The 24,069-nt window shown below is 44.4% G+C and overlaps 1 protein-coding gene across 1 annotated transcript in view; it reads left to right on the top strand.

The window, feature by feature from the left end:
- Positions 1-21,488: 21,488 nt before the first annotated feature.
- The window catches only part of KCNAB1 (potassium voltage-gated channel subfamily A regulatory beta subunit 1), a 214,543-nt gene continuing 211,962 nt past the window's right edge, over positions 21,489-24,069 (top strand). The window contains exon 1 of the mRNA XM_069975298.1: positions 21,489-21,759. Coding sequence (XP_069831399.1) covers positions 21,521-21,759 — 239 coding nt within the window. The 5' untranslated portion in view covers positions 21,489-21,520. The remainder of the gene's footprint in view (positions 21,760-24,069) is intronic.

Here is a 24,069-nt window from a genome sequence, read left to right as displayed (position 1 = left end):
AGATAGGATAAAATGTCTCCTCTTCAATAAAATTCAAGAGGTCGCAGCAAATCCAAATCGTGCAAAATCCGTGTATTTATTTCATGGTAACAAAATTAGCCAGTGCAACGTTTCAGTCTCAAAAGAAACGAAGCGAGACTGAAACATTGCACTGGCTAATTTTGTTACCATGAAATAAATACACGGATTTTGCACAATTTGGATGTGCTGCGATTTCTTGAATTTTATCTATCTATCTAGATAATCTGTATCTTGGAGCAGCACCACCCGGGGTATGTTTGGGTGCCTGCGGGAAGTCGAGACCAAGACTTGACTTGTATATTGTAGACAGGGCCGCCATCAGGAATTTCGGGGCCCCATACAACCAAAGTGTCTGGGCCCCCCACATTAATAAAAAAAAAAAAATTGTGTGTTCGCCCCACGCCTTGCTGGGAGGTATAATTTGGTTCAGATCAATTCTAGAGAACTGGCTCATATACTCCATTTTCCCCAGTGGCTTAAAATGTAACCTCTGTTATACAGTTATAAAATTGTAGAAACTAAATGTGAACAAGGTGCAATTCAAATAGACACTTACTTGTATAGCTGCCTCTTGTGCTCTGTATGCAGTGCATTATACTCACCCTTGCAACGTACAATTTATAGAGTGTCTACAAGCCCAGCGGGGCTCATTATGATGGAGACTAAAACTTATACAAGAGTGGGGTAGGGGTTCCCCTGTATTCAGAATGCTGTTGAGTACTAGGCAATGCCCGGTTTGGGGTTATTGAATTTCGAGGGTCTGGGGGGGCTGTTTGATTTGTATATGTTCACCAATATCCCCCCCCCCCCCCCCCGGTATGCTTACTAACATAGAATATGTTGATAAGGCTAATATAATGAGGCTGTTCCATGTTAGTGAGCATATACAAATAACCCCCCCCCCAGGCAGACTAGTTTAGCTCACCCAAGCAAGTGATAGCGAATACATGGCGGTGAGAACGCTTTCTAGGAGATCCTGTTTGGGCAGCAGAGGTGTCTTTATCCTGCTCTGCATAGACCCTCGAAATTCAATAATCCCAAACGGGGCATTGCCTAGCACTCAACAGCATTCTGAATACAGGCAGGGCCGGACTGGGACTTAAAATCAGCCCTGGCACTCAAACCTCAGCAGCCCACATACCATATCCTTCCTTATAAATTAGAGATAACATTGTACTATACATGCTGTAGCGAATTCTACTCACTACTCACTACTTCCTTAAATATTGAACCCTACCATCAACACATAAAAAAGAAAAAATCTTTTGTGCATATTTATGTATTTCAGCAGCACCAAATCCGCAATAGATTAGGTATGTACGGGAATCTGTGAGGTCCATACTAGGTACAGAGCTGTAGAAAGGTGCGGGGGAGATACAGTATCAGTGACAGGACTTTTAGTCCAGTGTAAACTTTAATAATCATCCTTTTTCGTTACCAGCTGAAGTGTCACAGAGGAGGAGCCTTCCTGCTCTGACTGATTTACATACATGGCGGTGCTGCGGCTGTCACTGTGACACTTCAGCTGGTAATAAAAAGGATGATTATAAAAGGAGTGCTTATAGTGCAATTACATCCAGTGACTTACAGGAGGCGTCTTCTCTGCATGAATTGCAAGTGACGTTTTTGCTAAAGTTGTTCTCTTTTTCTTGCTCACCTATCATGAAGACTTCTCCGGCCGTGACTTCCCTCTGTAGGATCTACCAGACAAACATTTTAGGATCCTTGTTCCAGCATCATACCCAAGTGTATTGCTTCACAAAGTAACCTTTGCCAAAGTGTCTGGGGCCTCCCTAACAAAAGGGCCAATGCCCCACTCACACCTTGGACGTGACCCTATTATTAAAAATTTGTGTTTGTTAATACCTAATAAAATAATAAATTTAACATGAAGATGAAGGTGACACTATTAAAAATACACTCCAGGTCACCAATATATGAAGTGTATGGATATGGCGGCCCACACAGGCCCTGCTTATACTGTAGTAGCTGCAGACTACTATCCATAGAACAATACTGATGACCAGATGATATATTAAAAGCTGCATAGCCCCTCAACTAGTGTCACTTTGCAAAGAGGGAGCTTATTTCCAGAGAAGTGAATGGAGCTGAGTTCTAATACAATAACACACACAACCTGAGGACAGGGTGGCGCTGTTTTTGGAAGAAAACAACCATGTTTTTCTAATTCTGGATTATCCTTTTAAATTCTGTAGTGATGATTATGACCATAAAGTCACTACATGTGTGCGCAAACAGCCATTTTAATATCAAGTTTAATTGAACATAATAAACTGTTATGGACCTTTTAGGACTTTATGAGCAGCTACTGTATGGTCGCATTCACACGTCCGTGTTCTGTGCAGAACACGGACGTGAAATGCCTGTAACGGACTCTCCCCCGCCCGGACAGCATCTGTGATAAGATGCTGGGAGCGGGGGAACTGTACAGATATGCTGTAATGAAGCAGCCGTGCGGCTTTGTCATTACAGTGCGGCGCATATCTGTACAGTTCCCCCGCTCCCAGCATCTTATCACAGATGCTGTCCGGGCGGGGGAGAGTCCATTACAGGCATTCCACATTCATGTTCCGTGCAGAACACGGAACGTGTGAATGCGGCTTATGGCTCAAAAAAGTGTGTGTGAACATAGCCTGACAGACAAAAGTCCAGCACCTCGTTCTGGTGTATTAGAATTCACAGCTTCATAACAGATCCATAATGTAAGACACCCTTGTTACCAACAACTGCATCATGTGATGGTGATGGCGTCTTGTATCTATCAGGGAGTTACAATAAAGATGTGAATATAATTACATAGGAAGAAAGTGCTGGACTTTTGTCTATGGAATCCTACATATATTTACAGTCACATTTAAAGGGGTAGTGTGGCGGTAAACAATTATTCACAGAATAACACACATTACAAAGTTATACAACTTTGTAATGTATGTTATGTCTGTGAATGGCCCATTTTCCCGTGTCCCACCACCACCACCCGTGTACCCGGAAGTGTGGTGCGCTATACATACCTGTCACGTGCCGACTCGTCTCCGATCTTCAGTCAGCGATGTCGTCTTCGGACGGCCGGGCCGAATCCCTCCGACCGTCCTGAGTGCCGGCCACCCTCTTCAGTGTCACCAGATGCTCAGCGCGATTGGCGGAGCATAACTGTGCTCAGCCAATCGCTGCTGAGCATCTGATGACTGAAGATCGGAGACGAGTCGGCACGTGACAGGTATGTATAGCGCACCACACTTCCGGGTACACAGGTGGGGGTGGTGGGACACGGGGAAGGGGGCCATTCACAGACATAACATACATTACAAAGTTGTATTACTTTGTAATGTGTGTTATTCTGTGAATAATTGTTTACCGCCGCACTACCCCTTTAACTACAGATTATTACAGATTATTCCAGTGGTGTAAACACCCAGCACACACTGTGCATACATACATATATATATATACATACGTACGTACACATGTAGCCGGCATTAAACAGATTGTGCTGACGCTACAGTTCAGGTATGGTCACATGTCAGCGCAATGTGTCTAACACTGGCAGCATACACTTTCTGTAGCGCTGTGTACTGCCGATACCCTGGGATGGGCACACTACAACCAACCCATGGCATCCCTGTCACACAATGGAGACTATAAACTAGGACAGCATCTCCTTCATACAAAAAATGTGTTTTCATATTCTGCCATATTGCATATACAAAAAATATGTAATACTGTATGTGCAATATGTCAGAATAAGAAGGCACAATTTTATTATACACATGCATATCATATATGAGAACATTCTGTACAAACATAAAATTATATACACATATGCCTACTGCACATACATGCATACAATATATCATAAGCATACTACAGAAGCATGTATACACTATAAACTGTACATACAAATACACAAACACACTATACATATATTCATACATCATAAACATACTACAGAGGCATGTATACACTATTCACACATCTACACACACACACACACACACTATACATATATTCATACATCATAAACATACTACAGAGGCATGTATACACTATATACTGTACACACATATACATACATCATAAACATACTAGAGGCATGCATACACTATATACTGTACACACATATACATACATCATAAGCATACTAGAGGCATGCATACACTATATACTGTACACACATATACATACATCATAAGCATACTAGAGGCATGCATACACTATATACTGTACACACATATACATACATCATAAGCATACTAGAGGCATGCATACACTATATACTGTACACACATATACATACATCATAAACATACTAGAGGCATGCATACACTATATACTGTACACACATATACATACATCATACACATACTAGAGGCATGCATACACTATATACTGTACACACATATACATACATCATACACATACTAGAGGCATGCATACACTATATACTGTACACACATATACATACATCATACACATACTACAGAGGCATGTATACACTATATACTGTACACACATATACATACATCATAAACATACTAGAGGCATGCATACACTATATACTGTACACACATATACATACATCATAAACATACTAGAGGCATGCATACACTATATACTGTACACACATATACATACATCATAAGCATACTAGAGGCATGCATACACTATATACTGTACACACATATACATACATCATAAGCATACTAGAGGCATGCATACACTATATACTGTACACACATATACATACATCATACACATACTAGAGGCATGCATACACTATATACTGTACACACATATACATACATCATACACATACTAGAGGCATGCATACACTATATACTGAACACACATATACTGTGTACATTACACACTTGAACACACTCCATATAGTAACACACTTACACATACAATCACTTACTTCTCATCACTAAGCTCCTTAGTTCTCTGGTCCTGGCAGGTCCTCCTCCCTCACAGCCAGCATGGTTCTCCCCTGCCCCTCCGACTGCAGAGCAGGAAGGAGATGATGAAATCACTGTGAGGGGGAGGGAGACTTGGTTGCCTCCTCACACAGCCCAGCAGGGGGCAGATGACAGGCCCGGGCCCCCCTCTGACTGACACCTCGGCAGCCTCTCAGTGCTGCAGCCTGGGGCAACTTCTTCTCCTCTCTCCTCCAGGAAGCTGATCCCCTGCAGGAAATGACGTCAGATGTGAGAGAGGAAGTTGAAGCAGACGGCCTGTGCGGCACCTCCGTTATGCTGAGGTATAGGGAAGTAGGCAGAGGGGAGGGGGGAGCAGGGGAGGAATATTCCGGCCCAGTCACACTGCCAGAGGCTGAGAGAACAGCGCGGCGGCCGGCCACACTGTTCTCTCAGCCACTGCAGAGGGCCGATTCAAGTTTACAGCAGGACCAGCGGCCCCACTGACTGGTAATCTGGCGGCCCAGCGGGCATTTGCCCGGCCCGCCAGATTACCAATCCGGGCCTGAATACAGGGGAACCCCTACCCCACTCTTGTATAAGTTTTAGTCTCCATCATAATGAGCCCCGCTGGGCTTGTAGACACGCTATAAATTGTACGTTGCAAGGGTGAATATAATGCACTGCATACAGAGCACAAGAGACAGCTATACAAGTAAGTGTCTATTTGAATTGCACCTTGTTCACATTTAGGTTCTACAATTTTATAACTGTATAACAGAGGTTACATTTTAAGCCACTGGGGAAAATGGGGTATATAAGCCAGTTCTCTAGAATTGATCTCACACACAGACACCAGCACACATGTATACAGACACCAGCACACGTGTATACAGACATACAGACACCAGCACACCAGGGCACGATGAAGTTTGAACTTCTGCAACCTGGAGAAATCACCTGATATCACCTGCAGTCCTATGTAACACCACATAACACAGTGGTATCTCTGAGTACAGATAATGTAGTAGATTTCACCTGCAGTCCTATGTAACAGCACAGATAACACAGTGATATCTCTGAGTATAGATCATGTAGTAGATGTCACCTGCAGTCCTATGTAACAGCACAGATAACACAGTGATATCCCTCTGAGTACAGATAATGTAGATGTCACCTGCAGTCCTATGTAACACCACAGATAACACAGTGATATCTCTGAGTACAGATAATGTAGTAGTCACCTGCAGTCCTATGTAACACCACAGATAACACAGCGATATCTCAGAGTACAGATAATGTAGTAGCTGTCACCTGCAGTCCTATGTAACACCACAGATAACAGTGATATCTCTGAGTACAGATAATGTAGTAGTCACCTGCAGTCCTATGTAACACAACAGATAACACAGTGATATCTCTGAGTACAGATAATGTAGTAGCTGTCACCTCGGGGCGCCCCTACTAAATGATGTTCTACAAAATAAGAAAAGTGTCATACAGGGACTCACAGGTGACGTCTTCTTTGATCTGAGGCGTCACTTTCCCTTTTCCTCTCCATCCGGCCCAGACCTCCATGATGATTCCTTCCAGATATGTTTAATCTTTTCAGAACCTGCGAGACAAACAATTTAGGCTCCGCACATTTCTAGCAACTTCCTTCCCTTTCTCCCTCCTGTAGGTTCCCATAGTAACTGCGCTGTTTGGGATGCCCCCTGTATGTAAGATCCCCTGCTGTGCCCCCTGTATGTAGGATTCCCAGCTGTGCCCCCATGAGCTAATAATGCCCCTAGAGGTGGCCCCCATGAACTAATAATGCCCCCAGAGGTACCACCATGCACTAATAATGCCCCCAGAGATGCCCCCATGAGTTAATAATGCCCCCAGAGGTGCCCCCATGAACTAATAATGCCAACAGAGGTGCCCCCATATACTAATAATGCCCACAGAGGTGCCCCCATATACTAATAATGCCCCCAGAGGTGCCCCCATGAGCTAATAATGCCCCCAGAGGTGCCCCCATATACTAATAATGCCCCCAGAGGTGCCCCCATACACTAATAATGCCCCCAGAGGTGCCCCCATACACTAATAATGCCCCCAGAGGTGCCCCCATGAATTAATAATGCCCCCATATACTAATAATGCCCCCAGAGGTGCCCCCATGAACTAATAATGCCCCCAGAGGTGCCCCTATGAACTAATAATGCCCCCAGAGGTGCCCCCATGAACTAATAATGCCCCCAGAGGTGCCCCTATACACTAATAATGCCCCCAGAGGTGCCCCCATATACTAATAATGCCCCCAGAGGTGCCCCCATATACTAATAATGCCCCCAGATGTGCCCCCATACACTAATAATGCCCCCAGATGTGCCCCCATACACTAATAATGCCCCCAGAGGTGCCCCCATATACTAATAATGCCCCCAGAGGTGCCCCCATATACTAATAATGCCCCCAGAGGTGCCCCCATACACCAATAATGCCCCCAGAGGTGCCCCCATACACCAATAATGCCCCCAGAGGTGCCCCCATACACCAATAATGCCCCAGAGGTGCCCCCATACACTAATAATGCCCCCAGAGGTGCCCCCATACACTAATAATGCCCTCAGAGGTGCCCCCATACACCAATAATGCCCCCAGAGGTGCCCCCATACACTAATAATGCCCCCAGAGGTGCCCCCATGAGCTAATAATGCCCCCAGAGGTGCCCCCATATACTAATAATGCCCCCAGAGGTGCCCCCATACACTAATAATGCCCCCAGAGGTGCCCCCATACACTAATAATGCCCCCAAAGGTGCCCCCATACACTAATAACGCCCCCAGAGGTGCCCCTAAAAAAAACAAACATCCTACTCACCTAATCCGCGCTGTGCAGGCAGCAACTCTTCCTCCTCCTCTTCGGGCTCCATCTTGCGAGCCGCAGGGACGGGACTTCCGGCAGACGTGATGAAGTCACATCATCACGCCTGCCGGAGGGGCACATGATCACGGCCCGGCCTCCCATAGGCTGCTGGTATGAAGTGCCGGCAGCCTATGGGAGAGAATACAGGAGGAGGACGCTGACAGGTCCTTCTCCTGTATTCTGATCGCTTTAATGTTCCGCCCGCTGTGCGGGCGGAACATTAAAGCGATCAGTGCATCCCGAGAAGCTGCGTGGCCGCAGCTTCTCGGGATGCTCAAAAACAGGTGGCAAGGGGGGCCGTGCGGGCCCCCCTAGCGTAGCGGTCGGGGGGCGGCGTCCGGCGGGCCCGCCGGGCCCCCCCCCCCCGTGTCTATTAGGGACCGGGCCCCATACGGCAGTACCAGTTGTACTGCCCTATCGGCGGCCCTGATTGTAGAAATCTCCACGGCACTCCGATATAGTCAAAATAAACGTGATTTATTTCATAAAGTGTCAAATAGCGACGTTTCAACGACCTCCGTCGTCTTTTTCAAGCGTGACAACACTCCAAACATCAGATCCTCTTATACAGGTGTGTGAATGAATACAAAACAGTGATTGGTGCACTGGTGCACATGACATGGGTTTGACAAACAAACATCTTATTAGTGTAAAATAAATTCATGTGTTTAAGGTACATAATTCATTGTACAAGTGTTCAGTGTGAATTAAAAAATGAAAAAAGCCAGACGGCGAGACATTCATAAAGTTCATCAATAAGTCCATATTATTGTAGTAAACAAACATATTGATTGTAGCGGTTGCGGCTCACCACCAATTAAGTCAGATCAGGAACCTCGGCAGCTATGCGCAGACTGCGCTGTGTAACTCATGATCACACCCATCAGGTATGAAAGCCGGTATGCATATTGAGAGTAGTAGTGTTTAGGGAACAAGGTACTTCAGACAGCTCTGGGGTGATGCGATCCCACACAGAGCTGTCTGAAGTACCTTGTTCCCTAAACACTACTACTCTCAATATGCATACCGGCTTTCATACCTGATGGGTGTGATCATGAGTTACACAGCGCAGTCTGCGCATAGCTGCCGAGGTTCCTGATCTGACTTAATTGGTGGTGAGCCGCAACCGCTACAATCAATATGTTTGTTTACTACAATAATATGGACTTAATGATGAACTTTATGAATGACTTGCCGTCTGGCTCGAGCTTCTTTTTTATTTTTTCATTTTTTAATTCACACTGAACACTTGTACAATGAATTATGTACCTTAAACACATGAATTTATTTTACACTAATAAGATGTATGTTTGTCAAACCCATGTCACGTGCACCAGTGCATCAATCACTGTTTTGTATTCATTCACTCACCTGTATAAGAGGATCTGATGTTTGGAGTGTTGTCACGCTTGAAAAAGACGACGGAGGTCGTTGAAACGTCGCTATTTGACACTTTGCTGTGCTGTTTCATTATGAAATAAATCACGTTTATTTTGACTATATCGGAGTGCCGTGGAGATTTCTACAATCTATCTATCTATCTATCTATCTATTTATTTCCTATCTATCTATCTATCTATCTATCTATCTATTTATTTCCTATCTATCTATCTATCTATCTATCTATCTATATAAAATAGTGGGTGGCAAAATCCAGCACACCCAATCCTTATCTCTACCTACTTTATCTGCTGTTGGACAGTTGGGAGGCTGCCATATACCCGGCTGGGACACGGAGCGGCCGGTCTCTGAAAGGTACATCCTGGATGATCTTCAGCGCTGCAGAGTTCTGATTCGGGCGCATCAGTGCGCGCCCGCATCAGAACTCTCCACAGCACACTATGAAGCGTGCGGCCAGAGCCAGGTGCTCAATAGTGTGCACTGACAGGGTTTTCTGCAGCCGCTATTCAGTGAATAGCTGCTGCGGAAAACTGACATGTCAGTTTTTTTATGGCGCCGAGAGAGATCCCGGCCGGAGCGTATATGATGTGTATACACTCTGGCCAGGATCCCTTCAGCCTGCAGCACTACATAAGTTCCGTGGAAATCACGGCCGTTGTAACAATGGCCGTGATTTCCATGGAACTTACGTAGTGTGAACATAGCCTAAGGGGAGGTAAAAGAGGGAGATAACACACTGGAGGTGGCACTGTTGGGGCACAGATAGGACACATTGTCTGTTGCTGTTTAGGGGGTAGATAATAAAAGGAACCACCATGCTGCACTGAGCTCTGCACAGGGGAGGGGGGCAAAGTTATTGGCAGAAACAAATAAACTTAGAACCAGTTGAGTGAAGCAGCTGCCTGTACAGAGATGTCCAGGCTCCAGAATCAGGACGAGGGCTCTCTGTACTACCCCTCACTCAGTCTGCTCTCTACCACCTACTGCACACAACAGCAGCCTGACAGACACACAGATGATGATGATCACTCACTGTCAGCTGCTGCTGCTTCTCTTCAGTCAGCCATACACCTGCTGGCAGCCATCCAGTAGCAGGATCCCTCGGCTCCTCCCCTCACATGGCTGCCCCTCCTCCCCTCCTCACACACAGCACTATGCAGAGCAGTGTGTAGCAGAGGGGGAGGAGCTACAGCATGCTGTGCAACATGTGAGGAAACAGGAAGAGAGGAGAGAGCAGAACATCCCTGGCCAGGGGCAGCATCAGGTGACTGAGTGGGGCCCCCAGGAGCAGGGGGGCCCTACAGACGTGTTAAGGCTGTCTGCAAAAGCAATAGCTTCTACAGACAGCAATAACCATCTGGGACCTCAGTGGGCCCCTGCCTGTGTGGGCCCAGGGGCCACTGCCCCATTTGCACCCCCCTAATTTTGCTTCTGCTTTCCACGCTCCCTGGTGTCCTTCCGGCTTGCAGGGTCACCTCTGCCACTGCTGAAGCTTCTGAAGCGAACTCTGCAGTGACAGGCTACTCAGCCAATCACTGGCTGCGGCTCTGTTCCGTCTCAACAAAGTCCACAGTGAACCAGATCCAATGAAGGAGGAGGTCACGTCCTCTGTACTGATATACACACTCCCGTGCTACTGTAGAGCATCAACTGTTTAAATTATCAAAAAAGAAGCACTTGGGAACCTAAAACATAACTTTTAATGTAAAAAGAGCCTATACAAACACAAATACACAGAATCACCAATGTGAGTCTCAGTTACTGCACTATAGACAATAGCTATAGAAGAGTGGGAATGTATTTTACTAGACAAGGGAACACACAGAGGGACAAGGTGCACTCTGTCCACTCCTAGTCATATGATGCTTTCCCTGCCTTTTGGGGTGACCCACCTACTTAACAGGGTGGCCCCAACCACGGAGACGTTCCCTTCTCTACTCTAAGTGCAGGACAGGTCACAAACAAACACAAAATGTGAATCACAAAAATAGGTTACCACATCAAAAATGAACAGAAACAAAACCAACGTGTTTAACCTGTACAATAACAACATGATCATCAGGGATACAATGGTGCACAACATACAGGTACAATACCAAAAAGAAACGTAGTGAATAAATAAACAAAGCAGAGCCACCTACACTACCTCCAGTGGATTGCTGGATGGTGTTGAGGAGTAGGTCGAAGACACAGGTGTGTCCCAAATAAACACAGGATAATGCCAATGTCGGTTTCTAGGACCATAAAGCAATGATGAACTTATCTACCAACCAGGGCCGTTTCTAGCTTTTCTGCTGCCTGAGGCAAAAAAAATAAATGGCGCCCCCCCCATCAATTCATCAATTGTGTACTATTGGTAAATTAATTATTTTCACATTGTGTATTATGATGGTCTGCAGAACCTCATCATACACCCCATCTGCGGCAGAACATCATAATACACCTCAGCTGCTGCAGAACATCATACTACACCCAATCTGCTGCAGGACCTCATACTACACCTCAGCTGCTGCAGAACCTCATCATACACACCTCAGCTGCTGCAGAACCTCATCATACACACCTCAGCTGCTGCAGGACCTCATCATACACACCTCAGCTGCTGCAGGACCTCATCATACACACCTCAGCTGCTGCAGAACCTCATCATACACACCTCAGCTGCTGCAGGACCTCATCATACACACCTCAGCTTCTCAGGTGATATATAGCAGCACAAGTGGATATACATGTACACTATGCCCCAATCTGTACATATACAGTATATATCACATGTGCTACTATATACCACCACCTCCAGCACTATGCCCCAGAGTACATATACAGTATATATCACATGTGCTGCTATATACCACCACCTCCAGCACTATGCCCCAGTGTACATATACAGTATATATCACATGTGCTGCTATATACCACCACCTCCAGCACTATGCCCCAGTGTACATATACAGTATATATCACATGTGCTGCTATATACCACCTCCTCCAGCACTATGCCCCAGTCTGTACATATACAGTATATATCACATGTGCTGCTATATACCACCACCTCCAGCACTATGCCCCAGTGTACATATACAGTATATACCACCACCTCCAGCACTATGCCCCAGAGTACATATACAGTATATATCACATGTGCTGCTATATACTACCACCTCCAGCACTATGCCCCAGTGTACATATACAGTATATATCACATGTGCTGCTATATACTACCACCTCCAGCACTATGCCCCAGTGTACATATACAGTATATACCACCACCTCCAGCACTATGCCCCAGTGTACATATACAGTATATACCACCACCTCCAGCACTATGCCCCAGAGTACATATACAGTATATATCACATGTGCTGCTATATACCACCACCTCCAGCACTATGCCCCAGTGTACATATACAGTATATACCACCACCTCCAGCACTATGCCCCAGAGTACATATACAGTATATATCACATGTGCTGCTATATACCACCACCTCCAGCACTATGCCCCAGTGTACATATACAGTATATACCACCACCTCCAGCACTATGCCCCAGTGTACATATACAGTATATATCACATGTGCTGCTGTATACTACCACCTCCAGCACTATGCCCCAGTGTACATATACAGTATATATCACATGTGCTGCTATATACCACCTCCTCCAGCACTATGCCCCAGTGTACATATACAGTATATACCACCACCTCCAGCACTATGCCCCAGTCTGTACATATACAGTATATATCACATGTGCTGCTATATACCACCACCTCCAGCACTATGCCCCAGTGTACATATACAGTATATACCACCACCTCCAGCACTATGCCCCAGTGTACATATACAGTATATACCACCACCTCCAGCACTATGGCCCAGTCTGTACATATACAGTATATATCACATGTGCTGCTATATACCACCACCTCCAGCACTATGCCCCAGTGTACATATACAGTATATACCACCACCTCCAGCACTATGCCCCAGTGTACATATACAGTATATACCACCACCTCCAGCACTATGCCCCAGTGTACATATACAGTATATATCACATGTGCTGCTATATACCACCACCTCCAGCACTATGCCCCAGTCTGTACACTATAGTAATGAAGGGGCTGGAGTCCAGCACAGGCAGGAGGAGGAGGAGCACACACTGACAGGATACAACTTGCTGGAGGAGCCGAGTCTTGTGTTTGCTGCTGTTATCAGTCTGTTGTCACAAAGACGGATTATGTGCTTTCTTCAGTGTGCACACTCTCCTATAAGCACACTGCACTGCCTGTAGCTCACACATCCACACAGAGCACCACACAGTTGTAATCCCAGAGCTACAGACCTGGCACATGGCTCCCTCCTGGGTCTGAGACCTGCTCCCCCACCCCCACCCCCACCCCCAACCCCAACCCCAATTGTCGGGACCCCCCCTCCAGACCCTCCCCCCTTCCCCCTTACAAACAATCATGACCCTCAGCCACCAGCCTCCCCCCTTTCCCTCGTTGTTATACTCACTAGTACTGGGGAGGAGGAGGGATCAGCATGTGGAGCCGCTGTGGCCGGCTGTGCAGGCTCCTACCCAATCCTCAGGAAGACTGCCAGGTGACGTCACACATCAGAGACGTAGCCCGGCAGTTCCTGGGGAGGGCGGCAGGGGGCGGCCAGGCACTCAGCACTGATAGGGGTCAGGACTGCTGTCATTTTAGTGAAGTTAAACTTCACTAAAATGACAGTGGCAGAGAAGATTGTGCCGCCCCCTGCAGGATCACAGGAGCTGCCGCCTGAGGCTGAAGCCTCAGTCTGCCTCATGGCAGGAGCGGGCCTGCTACCAACCCAGGTAAATCCCCAAACAAATCAGTAGGACTATTGTTACAAAGTAAGCCTATGCTGTTATCATAATCAAATGTCACTATACAGGCAATACAAGCATGCTATACAGAGAATGCTATTTTAACCCCTTCGGGACCAGGCTAATTTTCGTTTTTTGCGTTTTCGTTTTTTCCTCCTTGTGCTTAAAAGGCCATAGCACTTGCATTTTTACACCTACAGACCCACATAGGTCCTTTTTTTTGCGTCACTAATTGTACTTTGCAATGACAGGCTGAACTTTTGCATAAAATATGCTGCGAAACCAGAAAAAAATTATATGCGAAGTGAAATTGAAAAAAAAACACAATTCTTTTTCTTTGGGGGGACTGTGTTTTTACACCGTGTGTCTTATGGAAAAACTGAAATGTTGTATATGTTCCTCAAGTCGTTACGATTAAAACGATATATAACATGTATAACTTTTCTTTTATCTGATGGCCTGTAAAAAATTCAAACCATTCTTAACAAATATATGTCCCTTAAAATCGCTCCCTTCCCAGGCTTATAACGCTTTTATCCTTTGGTCTATGGGGCTGTATGAGGTGTCATTTTTTGCGCCATGGTGTGTTCTTTCTATCTGTACCTTGATTGCGCATATGCGACTTTTTGATCTCTTTTTATTACAATTTTTATGGATTTGATGCGACCAAAAATGCGCAATTTTGCACTTTAGGATATTTTTGCGCTGACGCCGTTTACCGTACGAGATCAGGAATGTGATTAATTAATAGTTCGGGCGATTACACACGCGGCGATACCAAACATGTTTGTTTATTTATTTATTTACTTTTATTTATAACCTGGGAAAAGGGGGGTGATTCAGACTTTTATTAGGGGAGGGGGCTTTTTATTGATAACAACACTCTATTTATTTTTTAACACATATACTAGAAGCCCCCCCTAGGGGACTTCTAGTATATACACTTTGTTCTCTCATTGAGATCTTTGCTGTATAGTTATTCAGCAAAGATCAATGAGATCGGCACTCGTTTGCTTTCGGCTGCTGCAGGCGAAAACAAACGAGTGCCGAGCTGGGGACGGCGCCATCTTGGAGAGGTCCCCGGCCGGCTTCAGTAACGGAGATCGATCTCCCCCACTAGACACCAGGGAACGGCTGAATCCGGTAATCGGAGGCAGCTGTCATCCCAATCAGCCCTGTAGGTGGAAAAATAAAAGCGCTATGGCTCTTAGAAGACGGGGAGGAGGAACATTGCATTTATTTGACCCACACTTTTGTGCATTAAAGGGCTCTGTCTTGAAGGGGTTAAGCAGCCTTGCTGACCAACACTCTTCCTGTACTTGGTTCACCTTTTTAGGACGCCTCTGGCTCTGCCTGGCACCACTTATATGCTCCTTATGAGATGTTGAAACAGTAAATTATCTCACGTGTCCCTTATATGGACGTCATGCATACAGCAAACAAATATATTACAGAAAACCATGACTAAGGACCCAGTGGGGTCTGAAACGCGTCGGGATAATATATGTATGTCCAATAAAGCATTCAATACTATTTGAGCTGGAGAGGATCTTTTCTTCTCACCTTTTTAGTCTCTATTTACTATATATCTAGTTCATCCTATTAATCCAATCCTCTTGCAAGTTGGTATCTTGAAAAATCCATATAAAAGTAATGCAGCTTGCTTTTAACAAAACTTGAAAATGAATCAATACTACTTTAATCTATTAAACCACTCTAGGAGTCATCCTAAAGACTCACACTGCTCCAATGTGTAAACCAGTCCACCTATCATTACTCTGTATGCAATTATTATTATTCATGTTAGAAACTGTATCCTTCTCAGTTATACATGAATTCAGTATATTAAAGAAATCACAATCTTCTTGCATGAAAGAATTCTCTATGGACTATAGAACACAAAATCACTGTTGGTCAAAAACAACTCATTTTTAAACTTCTTGAATTCTTTTCAATCTTAACTTTGTAAATAATTGATGCATCTCCAAAACATCCCAGTTTCTATTGTACGTACTTCATAATTTATATGATCTCATATTGGTGTAAAACTGAAAACCTTTCTAACCCTTAATTTCTTTTTACTCTATCCTAAATTCTCTTTCTAAATATACCTGTCTTAAGTGTCTGTAACTTTAAAAAAGCTTTGACAGTCCTAGAGACATATAAAAGTTTACATTGGTTAGAGTCTAGGTGCTGGGGTCCCCATGACTATTACATAGAACTTGGAGTGCTGAGCACCTTCCTTACCTTCTTGCAGCTATTCCCATCTTACTGCAAGAGTGGGCTCAATAGACTTAGGGTGGTATTACACGGAACGATTATCGTTCGAAAAATTGTTAAATCGTTCGGATTTGAACGATAATCATTTCGTGTAATAGCAGGCAACGATTAAACGACTAATGAGAAATCGTTGATCATTTAATAGGATCCGGACCTATTTTTATTGTTTGATCGTTCGCTCATCGTTCGCACATCGTTCGCATATCGTTCGGTGGAATAAGAATTCACAGCTGAAACATACGCAATAGCGATGACTAAACGACCGCAAGAACGATCATAAATAACGATCATCGTTTCGTGTACTTGGGCGAACGATTTCGGGTTGTTTGCCTTAGCGGTCGTTTAAGATCGTTTATCGTTAATCGTTAGTCGTCGGAAAATTGCTTGGTGTAATAGTACCCTTACAATAGAGCCTATCTCCAGCACCGAGATGGAAAAGGCTGTAAGCGGGAGTGAAGCACTGAGCCAAGTTCTTCTCCTTACTCTTACGATTGGTTGGGTCTGAATGACAAAACTTTATATCTTCATATATATTTATATATCTTTAGGACATGAAACATTAGGTAATCTCACAGCATTCAGTAGCGTGAAGTTATGTGAATTTTATTTAGCAAGCATCATGCACGAAAGCAGCTTTCCAACCCACAGGGTTTTTGTCAGGCTTATTAATCCCTAAAATTTGGTATTGCCGCATCCCCAAAGTTTGCAGCTTGAAATAACCTTTTTATATGTGTCCTTCACCCTTTCCAAATCAAATGCTAGATTGAATCTTCTATTATCCAGAAAAAAAATCTATATAGCTACAGTATATATCTATTATACAGGAATCCTCTGTACTTTCCCTGGATCACTGATGCTATTGCGCAGTATTTGCAGGAAAAAGCCTGCTGGTTCCCAATCTCTCGCTTGCCCTGTGGCCTCCAGTATTAACCCTTAGAGAACCTCCTTGTGCTTAAAAGGCCATAGCAGTTGCATTTTTTTCACCTAGAGACCCACATAAGCCCTTATTTTTTGCACCACTAATTGTACTTTGCAATGACAGGCTGAAGTACACAGCAAAACCAGAAAAAAATTTAATGTGTGGTGAAATTGAAAAAAAAAAACAAACATTTTATTTATTTGGGGGATATTTGTTTTTACGCCGCTCGCCCTGGGGTAAAACTGACTTGTTATATATGTTCTTCAAGTTGTTACGATTACAACGATATGTAACATGTATATTTATTCTTTTATCTGATGGCCGGTAAAAAATTCAAACCATTGTTAACAAATATATGTTCCTTAAAATCGTTCTATTCCCAGGCTTATAACGCTTTTATTCTTTGGTCTATGTGAGGTGTCATTTTTTTGTGCCATTATCATTACTTTCTATCGGTACCTTGATTGCGCATATGCGACTTTTTGATTGCTTTTTATTATAATTTTTCTGGATTTGATGCGACCAAAAATGAGCAATTTTGCACTTTTTTTTATTATTAATGACACTTTTTTTTCAAACTTTTACACTTATACTAGAAGCCCCTCTGGGGAACTTCTAGTATAAGCACACTTATCTCTCATTGAGATCTATGCTGTATAGTTATACAGCATAGATTAATGAAATAGGCACTGGATTCCTTCCGGCTGCTGCAACGAGCGGCACCCGGGACCGCAGCGGTACAGAGCGGGGCCGCCACGTAGCACCGCTCTGAACATCCCTAGGCGGCCCAGGACGTACAGGTACACCCAGGGTCGCTTAGGGGTTAAAGGGGTAGTGCGGCATAATGTGTGTTATGTAAGTGAATGTCCCCCTTCCCCGTGTTCCCCCCCACCCCGTGTGGTGCATTATACTCACCGCATTACTGTCGACCCCCGGCCGCCATCTTGGGACAATGACGCTACCATCCAAAATGGAAGTATTATAATCCTCTACGCTGACCTACTAGAGGCACCACCTTCCTCCATGGAGGGGACCTATCTACCTATAGGGATAGGGGAAATGGCTACCTACAATGGAGCAACCACCTACTAAGGGTCAAATACCTACTGGGTGTTGGCTAACCACTGGGGGGCTCCTATCAACATTTGGTAGTGGTGGTGGTGGAGCACCTGGCTACCTACAAGGGAGCAATTAGGTACTGGGGAGACTGTGCTCACTGGGAAACCTATCTACCAGAAGGGTGGCAACTACCTATTGGGGGGCCAATACTGTACCTTTTGGTGGCAGCTACCTACTGGTGATCACATGGCTACCTACAGTGGGCCAATAGGTATACTAGGTGACATATACCTTCAGAGGGCACATATCTACTTACTGGAGGGGTAACAACTGTAGAGTCCCTCTGCTAACGAAATTCTTCCGCAAACAAACAGTTATTGCTGTGCTCTGGGGTGGGATTACATTTAGAGCTATCCAGTGCAGAGAATGATAATTAAACTATAAGACCCACAATCCTTCAGGGTTAGCTGTGGGAGGAGCTGGGAAGGAGAGGAAGGAGAAGGGAAGAGGGTGCTGGGGGTTGTGGCACAGGTTTTGGGAGCTACTGGAAACAAGAGAAAAGACGCTGAGATCACCCCAGTAAGATCGTGCAAAGAACCTGCCTGTTAACAGACACGTGACCAGGCCATGAGTACAACCAGTCACAGTTTGTGAACATGCCTAGGTAATGGGACGAGACAAAACATGGTGTGAGGCTGCCACCATTTCAGGCAGGACACATGATGGAAGTGTAAAGCAGTCGGACATTTCACAGAAAGAACAGTAACACATACCTGCAGGAGCCACATCAGATACAGCCCCAGTGTCTCAAATATAAATTTGCAGACTGGAGAGAAAGTATTGGAGTACTGTAGAATAAAGGCCAGTGCTCTGAAGTGTATCGGAACAAGTAAGGAGAATAAGCGAGAGCCGGCAGATTGAGGCTTCCCCACCTGCCTGTAAAGAGTGAGACTACAGCTGAAGCCTATCAGTACATCAGCACTGTTATCTGGAAGCTACTTGTTATTTGGGAGCTACTTGATTCACAGTCGTGGATATATTGAACTTCCTTTTGCTTTTGGTACTAGAGGACTATGGCTGCAGGGCGGGGCAGCGCACTGATTGGCTGAGCGGGACTTCCAGCCGAGAACCCCCTAAGCAAGCTGGATCGCGGAGCAGGTAATGTATTATCTGGGCCGGAGATATCAATCCCGCTGCGAGTATGGATAATCATTGGGATGAACGAGCACTGGATACACAGCGGATTTCGGTGCAAACTCACAGCGTGAAATCTGCTGCGGATCCGGTGTGTGTGAAGGCACCCTAAACCTGTTTTTTTTCTTTCACCGCACACAAAAACCTCTGAGGCCATTTTATAAGCAGTTGGATCATAGAATTACAGTTTATTGTGTGATTAGATGCATGCGTGAGTAACTAATAATATGTTAACTGCTTTAAGGACAGTTCTACTAACCTGTTCCAATAAATGTGTTTTTTCTGCTGTCAAAGAAAAATTGTGTCAGAGAGTTGGGAAATATTTGGGGGTGTCACCGAGGTTTCAGGCAGGGGTCACATCACATACTCTAATCAAGCTCCACCCACAGGTGTGCTACACAACCTACTAGGAGAGGCACCCATCTACCTACTAAGGGCATATATACCCACTGGGGGCACAGAGGGGGGCAGCAGCAAACTACCGAGGGGCAGATACCTAGTAAGAGGGGCATTATTACCATTTGGGGCACTTTTGGTGATGTTGCTGTTGGAAAAAGTGCAGAACCTAAGATGTTTGTCCAACAGTCGCTGTATGGTAATCATAAAATGGCTGGATTATGTACCTCTTGTGTACTGGTATTATTGGTAATGTTGGTCTTGATATACTGGACTTGGTCAGTAGCAGTGTGATGGTAATATGTATGGTGATAATATTTTCTGGTTGTATAGTGGTATTTTTAGTGACTGGATCTATAGTGACTATTCAGTGGTATAGCATCCTTGTGTTTCCAAGGCTAGGTTGACACTGTGGTTGGCAATAATTCAGCAGCCTCTGTTAAGTCCCAGTGCATCTTATAAATGGATTTACAGAGCCCAATTCACCAGAGTTAACAAATCTAAATAATGATACATCTAGTATATACATCTAATGCTGTGGTTGAAATAAAATTAAAGGTACAGTGACAGTGATTTAATTGACCAGGCATAAAATATATCGGAAAAAAAATAAGGATTTGAATCTGTATAGTCTGGAGGAAAGAAGGGAAAGGGGGACATTATTGAAACCTTTTGGTATGTTAAAGGACTAAATAAGGTTCCGGAGGGAAGTGTTTTTCTGCTGACAATCTTCTGTTTCTATTATTTCTATAGGTAACTGCTCATACTTTTATTATTGCCTTCATACAAAGAGTTAAGCATATTATTTAAGCATTATTTGTGTAATGTAACAGGTTGTTGAGTTCTGCATAATCGCAGCAGCACAATGTCCTAATAATATATGCCCAATCCAATAAAGGTGGCCTGTGCTCAACTGTTGGTTCCAAATGTAATCCAACTGAGACTGGATTTGACGTCCACCTCTCATCTGTGCTCTTGTGTTTTAATACTGCACCTCTTTCCATTTGTAAAGCCAGCCACAAGTGTAATCATAAGCATCAAACCCTTTGTGTTGTAGAAATAAAATACCACTGGCCAAGGACAGCTTGTTTTTTTCCATCTGCCATGCAGACTGCCCTTGCAAAAGTTATCTGCCCTTTAAATGGCTTGTTTGAGTCAGTGCCTTAAATAGATGCTATGAGAACAAGCATTTGGATTGTATCCCGCAAAAATGTTTGTGCTTTACCTAAATATAAGGACGTGGGAAAACCAGTGTACCCAGAGGGGATCAACTTTATCCCCATTGTCAAAACTAGACTAGGGATAATCTGAACATAGAAAATAAGTTACTGTCTGGCTGAGGTCCACAACATGATAGCTTTAATAAAAATGTAACAGTGACAACCAGCTCCACTGGGAAAGGCAGAGAGCAGCATATTCCCATGATATTTATTATAGGAGCTTTGCTTCCCTACATTTAGATCTGTTAAGGCAGAATCTAGACACAACACTCTCCTTCCATGCAAGACAAGAGGAATAAAAGCTAAGTGCAGAGGCCTTCCAAGGAAAATGCATCTGTATAAGCCAACCTACACTGATATACCAAACCCTAAAATTGCTGGGCAGAAAGGGAATGAAACTGCAAGGGGGAAAAAGCCAAATGCAGTCTCCAAAAACTGCCTTCCACTACGACGTTATGCAATGACACTGAATGCAAGCATGGAGCAGAAGAACCTGGAGAGGTTTGCTTATGTTCATGGGCTGTCCCTGAAGGAAACAGTCAAGGCGGAAACTGGAATGCTCTACAGGTAGATGAACTTTATAGTTTGTCTAAGTCACTGGAGTAAATGTGAGGAAATTATGGGGTTTAAAGCTAATTTGTAACCTTTGGTGGGTGACAACTAATATGATCTAGTTTATAGGCTTGCTAGTAACCTTGAGGGGCAACATAAGGGTACATTCATATGTCTGTTACAGATTTCATGCAATATATTTAAGTTGTGTTGCAGTAATTGTTCATTTCATTATGTTACTGCATTTCCCCTTATTGCATTAATGCAACAAAACTTCAACATGTGAGAACATACCCTCAAGGCTGCAGATTCTAAGCAGAAGATATCATGTCCCCACTTTTCTAGCTTGCTCCTTGTGCCAAATTTAAATGCGTCAGATTCATTATATTGTCACTTGATGCACAATGAGTTTGGAGCATTCCCCTCTACAATTTTTTAGGAACTACAAAATTGAAAGCAGGGTTGCTTGAAAGAATTTATATATCTGTGATATAAAAAGCATTATATAAACTTAGGGATTGTTACAAAAAAGTTGAAAATAATACACATGCTCAAAAACTAGGGATGAGTGAATTTTTAGTACTAGCAAAGCACTTTGGTAGCTGCCTGCCTTAGAACTCCATTCCTCTAAGCTCCAGGTACATGGAAAGCTGAATTCAGTCCTAAGAAACTTCTCCCAGTTTCCCAGGACTGGATCCAGCCTTCCCAGGCACCTGGAGAGGAGCAGCACAGAATTAAAAGGCAGCCAGCTGACAAGCTGACCGCCGAGCCTAGCAAATCGCTTTGCTAGTACTGTAAATTTTCTCATCCCCTCATAAAGCCTTACTGCCCCTAAGGCGCCCCTAAGGCCCCTAAGGCACAGCCCCATAAGATGTCAGGAAGCAAAACAAGTGAGAAACAAAAATGGCTCAAATGCATAGTAAGTATGCTATAAAAAATATAGAGGAAGCAGTAATGATAAATACCTCCAATTGTTGTTCAAGTGTATAATTGTGCTTAATGTAACCCTGTTTATAAAGGAACTTACTTGATCACGTCTGAAAAGTGACTTTGTACCAACTATTTTATTGTTGGTAATGATGGCACATAGATTACTAGACATGTGCCAGATTTGCTAAAGTATTGCAGACTTGTGTGTAAATTTGTTTCTGAAGGCATGCCCACAAAAGCCTAAACTGTAAAATAAGATGACATCTATGATTTTTTTTTTTGTTTGTGTTGGACTAGTCTGACTGGGTATGAAATGGCCAATAATGTAGCACATGCTCTATACATCTGGAGCCCGTTTGACCCACAGCCACAAACTGTAAAACTATAAATCCAGAGCAAGTTATGCCATAAAGCTTTATATGACAATTTTATACTACTATGACTATTTTCTGACTCCCTGCCACTGCCCTCATATGGGCCCCCAATATGTCTTTCTACAATCTTCAGAGAATAAATAAGGGATCAGCTGAAGTTTTGTATCTGAGATGTCTCTGTTACCACAGGCACTAAGTAAAGTACCTACAGTGTAAGGGTGGTATTACACAGGCTGATGGGGGCCTGATAATAACTGTAAACGAGCGCCAATCTGCTAGATCGACGCTCGTTTACTGGGCCTATTACACGGCCCGATAATTGTTTAACAAGGGCTGCATGGACATCGTTACCGTGTCCTTGCAGCCTTTGCTTAAACTGCATACATTACCTGTCCATGCTGCAGGGCTCCTCTTCTCCCTGGGTCCTGCGCGCTGCAGCCTCAGAGCGGCCTGTCTCAGCTGACAGGCCACTCAGCCAATCACTGGCTGCGGTGGTCCTTACAGCATGGACAGGTAATGTATGCACTTTTCATATCGTCAGCCGCCGGCCGCGCACCGCTATTACACATAGCGATGTGCAGTCGGCGCCCGACAATTATACTGTAGGTTCAAACCTATATCAACGATTAGCCAATGATCGTTTTCATCGGCTGATCGTTGTGTTTATTACACGGAGCGATAGTCGACCGGATAGGGCTGATTCGGCCGCTTATCGTTCCGTGTAATAGTACCCTTAGTCTATGGTCACACATAGTAAGAGACCGTCCGTTCCATGACCCGGCGGGGTCACGGAATGGCCAGTCTCAAAGAAGATCATCCCGACCGGTACTGCAGTACCGGCCGGATGATCTTTAGCGCCGCTGAGCTCTGATGCGGGCGCATCCGTGTGCGCCCGCATTAGAACTCCCCACAGCACACAATGAAGCGTGCGGCCAGAGCTGTTCGCTCCATTGTGTGAACTGACAGGGTTTTCTGCGGACGCTATTCAATGAAAAGTGGCCACAGAAAACTGACATTGTCA

The sequence above is a fragment of the Dendropsophus ebraccatus genome, chromosome 6 (genome assembly GCF_027789765.1).
Source record: "Dendropsophus ebraccatus isolate aDenEbr1 chromosome 6, aDenEbr1.pat, whole genome shotgun sequence".
NCBI classification, from domain to species: Eukaryota; Metazoa; Chordata; class Amphibia; order Anura; family Hylidae; genus Dendropsophus; species Dendropsophus ebraccatus.
Note: the sequence above shows the minus strand (reverse complement) of the source record. Positions and strands in the feature narration are given on the sequence as shown.